Consider the following 7584-nt stretch of genomic DNA (forward strand, 5'->3'; position numbering starts at 1 on the left):
CTAGCTCTCGCTGCTGTAGAAGTGTCCCGCTCTGTTACATTATCTTACCACCAACCTCAATGTCGCTTTCTTCAGGTTACTATCAGTTTGTTTGTTTATATCTCGCAAGAACTTTAACAATCGACCTATACTTCTGCTGTTGTTGTGTAGCCTCCAGTGTGAGTGAAAAGCGTCTCCTCCAGTTGCCCCTGACAACCCCGAAGGCGGGACAAGAGGAGGAGTTCCGGAATACAACGAACAAACCCGAGTGACGTCAGTCTCAACAAAACCCTCTCATCCTCTGATGTTATCCCCAGTTTCTTGACAGATCATTTAAATAAATAAACATGAAACTCACACTGTTTAATCTACAAGCATGTTCCAATGAACTATTGACATTCAGGGTAGCACGTTGATAGCAGAAAGAAACCCATTAAAAAAATATGTATTAACCACAAAAAGGTAGATCTTCCTTCTAAATGCCATGGTAATCAAATCAGGGTCATTACGAATAAAACTATTACCTTTATATTTCAAAACATTCCATTGTTTGTGAGCATAGAGATGAACATGTTTTATTTATGTATATATATTGTGAATCCCTTTATCGCATGTCGCAATATTCACAGGATGTCCTTTGCAAGCAAACAACCACACAGAGATGTGCCAGAACAGGAAAGAGTTTGAAAAGGATATCCTTACAACTTACATTTAATTGATGGACAAAAATGGCATTCTATTCTCCATTCCATCAATATTTTTATTCGGTTCATACAGGATACACAATATGTCCAACAATACAGTGGGTTGAAATGTTTGTGTGTGCATGATCTAGTTATGCAGAAAGACATTCACAAACATGTGCAAAGACGCGTGCCCTCCTTTTCCGCTGGTGGACTGTGTGTTCCAGGATATGAAAATGTGTCGGCAAATATCCGGAACATCACTTCCATCGACCTCAATCCTCCTGGCTCTTTGAGGACGAGAGGTAAGGCGAGGACCGCCCCACATCGGAGACACATTCAGCATTTTATTGTTCATTATTGATGCTGCGATCACGACTCCATGCTCAGTGCCTGTTGACCTTGCAGCTGTTTCTTGAGGCTTTTATCCAGCAGTACCAAACTCTGTATAGCCAGATTTCGGCAATCCGCATCAGGGTCTTCTTCAGCCACATCTGTGGACATTAACAACACAAATAATGACGATAAGCAGCGTTAGCTGTGGTGACACGAAAGTCTCCATCTCTCAGTATAATTACAAAAGCAAAATCAATCAAATGCACATAATCCTGGCCTTTTCTTTACACAGCTAACAATCCTATGTGGGAGGGAAAAGTGTCCTTTGTCATTCCGCTCCATGTCACTCACTGCAATGTGAAACTGCTTTGATCCTCAGAGGGACAAAGAAACATCCAACTGTTGCTGAGCCAGTCACGTCATGCACAGTACAGGACATCCTTGTTACTCATCCATTTCCCAGAAATGCTCAGTCCAGCTGTGCATGTGTGTGTGTGTGTGCGCGCATGAATGTGTGTCACTGACGGAACATCCCTAACAGAATTACATTATGCAGGTGCAGCCTCGGACCTTCGCACATTTACGAGAATCATGGGTTTTAGGGTTAATCTATTATTAGTAACACACAAACAATGTATTGCTTAAATAATGTGTAAGTTCTAAATAAAATATATACTGTACGTGTGAAAAGGTGGCCCAGTAATAATAGAACTGGAACACATGCTTTGTCTGACTTCCACCTTTTGAGGAGAGATTGAAATGAGATTTATGTTAAAGATTCAAGAAGAGGAACCTTTGTTTTGTTTTTTTACCTGCCAGCCAAGTTCTGGTCTCAAATAGCTGATCACTGAGGTCCACCAGCAGGTTTTCACTGGGCATGCTCAGAAACACAGAGCAAACAGCGAAGAGGACGCCTCGTCTCACCATCCTTTCACAGACAGAATTTAGGACAGAAATAAAATCACAAAATAGATTTTTTTTTTTTTAATTCTCCAATATCCATATAATAAAAACATGTTGCTCAGAAGAGTCTACAGCTATGTAGTTAACTGATTAATGTTGAGCCTGGTTAGTAAGTAGCAGAATTATTACAAAAAAGTGTTGTAAAAAACACATTTAGTTTTGATTTCATCAACATACTTACTGGTCAACATGGTAGCGCACCGCCCACACAAAGTCCAGTAAAGCACAACCCATCTGTGCAGCTATCTACAACAAAAAATTCAGGAATCTCATCTTGTGTTCCAATATAAATTTGCTTAATGTGAGATTGCGATGATTTTTCCCACAGCATGCAAACTACAACTATTCTGCCGGCCATGAATCCCAATATTGATTTTCTCTTTTATAATAAAATATATGTATTGAATGACTGCATCATGGGACACAGAGCTAAAATTAGAGTAAAATTATATTAATAAAAAACTCTACATTGCGATCATGTCTCACACTGCATGGACAGATGGAGAAAATTACCGGTGCATTGACTGCTAGATGCATGAAGAGGCCCAAGGTGTGGATCAACCTGCCCAGTACGAGATGGTCACCACCCAACAGGTCAAAAGTGACTTGAGGCCTAGCAGAAAGGTATTACATTCCAGTTTTGAAATGTTCAATTGGACAGAAAAAACTATGAATGTTGAGCTTTGAAATCTGTATAGAAGAGCATTACTTACTTGTCATAATTGCTGAGCAGAGGAAAAAAGAAGTGTCCAGCAACAGGGGCGTAACGGTTCGGGGTGGCCTTAGCTGGAGGCTGTGTGGCACCCTATGCACAAAATAAATGACAGTAGAAATAAGGAGTATACCTTCACTCTAAAACTAAAAAGGTCAATGAAAATGTGGGTCACTACCTTCCTGAGGCGTTTTGTCTTGCTTTGAATCCGCTTCTCTACTACTTCTCGCCACTGAACAGGGTTGTCACCAGGGTACGGAGTCAAATCAGTGCTGGCAGCAATACCCACAGGTGGGTTTCTCTTTTCAGTGATCGGCTTAGAGAGCTCCTGCGCTGCTAGAGTAAGGACCTAAAAAGACAAAACAAGAGCATCCTCATGATTACACAAAAAGAGTTCAAATCAATCCCCAAGTATATTTAGTGAAGCCACTATGAAAAGTCGAGAAGCTGTTGTCTTCACCTCCAAGATATCGAGCCGCTGGCGAAGACTGTAGTTCAAGGAGTAAAACTCTGTGGTCAAAAATGTAGTCACCTATCACGGAAAGCAAGACAGACAATTTACTGAGATACCAAATGCTTAAAAATGGGGATAAAGCTGTGTGGTAATGAAGATGCATTTGGATTTGAAAAGGTAAACCATAGAAACTAAGGTGATGATCATACAGAGATGCAGTCTGTGACAATGAGCGCCAGCATGGTCGCCTGTCTGAGATGCGGGAAGCCCTTTATGCTGTATTTATCCTCCATGTGAAGAAGCACTTTGGTCAGCTGGACACTGATCTGAACAAACAAACAAACAAGCAAGCAAGCAAACAAACGTACTGTAGTGTGAAAAGGCATCTGTAAGTAAAACATATTCAAACCGCTGTGCTACAGTCAACAACAGTAAAGTAAGGAATTTCAGTTTGATGATAAATGGATCTGAACATTTTGTAATTCGAAGTGTTATTTTAGAAACAAATTAATCTGAAGCACTGGACATTTCTGTTGTGCGTTGCCGTTTTACCTCTCTGGTTGCAAAGACGTTCTTTCTCACCAAACCCTCAGCGACTCTCAAACTGAGCTCCACACGCAGCGGGTCCTCAGAGGAAATTAAGGCTGGTTGGGTCATGAGATAAAAAATTATATTAGCGCTGGAGCTAGCAGCACAGAATGTAAATAAGAAGTGATCGGTAAGCAGGCAGCCATACTTTCCAAGCAGTCTCGTAGGTAGCGGGGAGGGGAAGCTTTACTTATTTCCTGATCGCCAGACATATCATACGGAGTGAGCTCATCGTCGCTGCACAAATTAAAGACTTAGAGTTAACAAAACACAAAGCACAAATACATTAATTACAACAGAGAATAGCTAATAATACGTACCTGTCCAGGTCGGAGTCTGGAGCCGTTTTTGACTTATTTTGAGATGATACATTCTGAGTAGATGGAGTTGTTTCACTGGTCTCTTGAGGAGAGTCAACTCTGCAGATGAAGACATTATCTTTAGTATAAATATATATTGTGATTAAGTTTCATGGGACTCGGCCCACTGTTTAAACATAGTCGCCAAGGAATATGAATATTCGCTGCCAAGATCATATAAAGTGTTCATTTTCTCTATTGCTCTGTTAAAATGCTATAAAAACAGACAGCTCATAGTTCCTATTAAACAGCCATATTCTTACAATTTACCATAAAATATAAGTAAAAAAAATCTAGCCAAAAATATATTTTTTGCTGTGCATATTGTCCGTAACCTATGGAAATAGGGATAGTAATGCTTGGTAGTTCATAATCATTCTTCAGAATTCAAAGATATAAGTTTATTTTTATGAAATATTAAAACAATACCACTAGAATCCTAAACGTATGCACAGAACATTTAAGTGTATCATCCAATGGGGACCATGAATGAGAGTGGAGTTTTCGTTTTCATCAGTTTACAGATATAATGACCAACCTCACAAGTCTTGACGTAACCGTTACAGAGATGTAGAGACACTCACCCGTTCACATGCTCAGCCTCTGGTTCATCACCAGTAATGGGAGTCATCAGAGAAAGCAGCTCCTGAGTTTCCTCGTCCTGATCATACTACAACACAACAAAATACCAACTCAGACACAGGCTCACTAGTGTTGCATCTTGCAATTAGCACACTGACTTTACCTCAAACTTGAGCTTGGTTTTATTGAGATCCATACGAGAGCTCAAGCACTCTCCTATCACCATGCCCATCCGCCTGATACGCACCACACTGCTGTCTAGATGGCTCTGCATGCCGCCCAGCATACACTGAAGTAACTCTGAGAGCGGAGGCACAACAGAGAAAGGAGAGTTACAAGCGACTGTATTGTCCCTTAATATGAGCATAATATACATAGAGTGTGTGATACAAAGAATGTGGTCACTTCTATTTGGACTGTTGGTTTCACAGAATGAATTGAGGCATCAAACGCTGTTATTTGTACCTGAGCGTAGCTCCTGCAGCTCAGAGTCTTTCAGCAGACTAACACTCAGCAGTAAGGCCTTGCTGACATAAAGCTGCTGCTCGAGAGGTGTGTGCTTCACTGCACTGGGGTTAGCCCAGGTCTGGAACACAGATCGTAACGCCTGACAACACACACACACACACACACACACACACACACACACACACACACACACACATATTTATATACAGTCTATATAATGTGATATAATTTAGCTGCTGAACATCCAAATGCCCTCACCTGAATGAGCAGTGGCCTTCGCTCCCTGTCTGCTGCAAGGTAACCCAGGACAATTCTCAAGACTTGAGTCTGGGGAAAAATAACACATGCTTCATACATTTATAAGATTTATGGTTTACTGTCAGGCTGAAAGGTATCTTCTTACCTCATACTTGTACTGCAGTAACAGCAGTTTATGAGTGATGACGAACTGGGCCTTTTTATTTGTTAACACTAGATTTCCAATGATCCTGCCCAAGGCATCGGGTCTGAAAAAGAGGTTTGACGCTGGTGTCATGAAAGGCAGATAGAGAACCGATGGATAGAGGCCATATAAACGGCTAGCTGTTTAAATGGTTGTTCTCATCTCCGCCTTACCCGCTGACGGCCTGCACCAGCCCAGTGAGCACACTCTCCATCCATCGCTGTGGAACATTCTCCAGCAGCTTCCAGCAAACCCTCTGCCACACCATGTCTGAGCGTGTGCACACAGACAGCCGCGGAACCATCACTGCCAGCACCAAACCTGTAGATAGAAAATAAAAATGTCAGAGGAGATCAAAGTTATCATGGTCACTATGGACCCTGCAATAAAAAAATACTGGGAGTCCATTTATGTTCTTTAGAGGTGCAGGTGAAAGGCGAATTGAACTTCATGGATTACAGTTATGCCTATCATACCTCGTCAAGATTGTTCAGAGCAATTCAAAGCTACTCTTTCTTTAACTTTATTTTAAACTATAAACTATAATGTGATGTAAAACAGACAAAAGCAACAACATTTGAGAATCATTAACCTGCAACTGTTTGTTTTTGCTCGATAAATAACTCAAACAGTTAGTTATCAAAATGGTTGAAAATTTGGAATCTGTGAATTGTATCAGAAAAGGTATGCTTGGATGTGAATTAATAATTGGAATATTGGTAATATTCAAGTATGTTTTCTACAGATAGAAAACTAACTGTTCGATAGTTGTTTGGTAAGTTTCCACTACTTACCACTACGGCCCTGGATACAGACTTTTCCAAGTGTCTGAGCCACAAAAGTCAAAGAGCAGTCTGTGCCATCTGTTAAATATATAAATCAGACAAATAGACGGGATGAGAAATTATCTTTTTGACATTACACCAGTAAATATTTGACAATATTACAATAATTTGACATTGTTGCAAACTGTTTTAGAAGATGTTTCCTCGCCTTTGAGTGCTTGACAGGTCCGCTTCAGGGCAGTAAGCATCTCTGTGGCCAGTAGTGGGTAGTACTGCTGAGGAAGAAAAAGAGGCTTGTTTTTTGGATGTAATCTGTTGGCGGTGACGTCCGGCAGCGCCACAATACGTCCTAACAGGGTCTCTCGAAGCTGGGGGGAATCAGAGGGACCTGTCTCCAGACAGTAGGACCACAGCAGGTCAGCGAGTCGACCACTCTGAAGGAACTTCTCAGTAATGTTGACAAAGTGGTCCAGATGTGTGCTGGCTCTGCGGTAGGAAGATAATAACAGAGTAATTATAGAATAGACGACATGATGAACTGGCCTCGCATCCTCTATCCAACACTACCCACCTTAGCTCTCCTATTCCCTCCATCAGTACCAGCAGCGCCTGTTCTGGCGGGCCTTTGAGGAACAAGCCGTCCCATAACTCTGTTTGCTGGACGGCTGTGAGGCCGGCCAACCAGTCGGCCTGGATGTTGCTGACAAGAAACTGAAGGGTACGGGTGAAGTGAGCTCGCCTGAACTCTGCCCGCTGAACTGAGGTGGTTCTACTCTCTGGTCCTTCATCCAAGTAGAAGTGAAGTGTCTGAAGGGCGCTGACAATGTCTTTGGTGTCTGTGGATGTAGCAAGGGTCCGGAAACACTGGGCCACCGCCAGGCGAACCTCAATATTTGGGGCAAGGGACTCCATCTTGGAAATGGTAACTTCCTTGTTTTACTTTCTACACAATGACATTAAAAGGCATCAAATCTCACACTGAGACAACTGGGAACGGTTTCTACCAAGTATGTATCCATTTCTACACAGCAACGTTCATAAAAAAAAAGTTTGCAGATATAAATAATGAGTGCATTTCACAATTTTGAGTTATAATGAATGGTTGTATCAAAATATCACACTTACTTTACTCACAATAGGAATAATTAACCTAGTTCATTATTTTTAGGTGAACCCTCCCTTTATTGCTACCTCAGTCGCTTTTTGAGCGTTAGTTAAGGCTTCAAAATACAG

General features: G+C 41.4%; 1 protein-coding gene across 1 annotated transcript; it reads right to left on the reverse strand.

Annotated features, from left to right (window-relative positions):
• Positions 1 to 713: 713 nt before the first annotated feature.
• telo2 (TEL2, telomere maintenance 2, homolog) lies at positions 714 to 7263 on the reverse strand (the record flags this gene model as incomplete). Its single annotated transcript, XM_079214418.1, has 20 exons — positions 714 to 1156; positions 1811 to 1926; positions 2143 to 2207; positions 2475 to 2574; positions 2675 to 2766; positions 2852 to 3022; positions 3134 to 3205; positions 3337 to 3453; positions 3680 to 3771; positions 3864 to 3952; positions 4036 to 4134; positions 4659 to 4744; positions 4820 to 4956; positions 5122 to 5263; positions 5383 to 5451; positions 5528 to 5630; positions 5740 to 5887; positions 6361 to 6429; positions 6560 to 6837; positions 6923 to 7263. 20 exons carry the CDS (start codon positions 7261 to 7263, stop codon positions 1035 to 1037), a joined length of 2508 nt encoding a protein of 835 aa, XP_079070544.1. The 3' UTR covers positions 714 to 1034.
• Between the last annotated feature and the right edge of the window lie 321 nt (positions 7264 to 7584).

The sequence above is a fragment of the Taurulus bubalis genome, assembly GCF_910589615.1.
Source record: "Taurulus bubalis genome assembly, chromosome: 2".
NCBI classification, from domain to species: Eukaryota; Metazoa; Chordata; class Actinopteri; order Perciformes; family Cottidae; genus Taurulus; species Taurulus bubalis.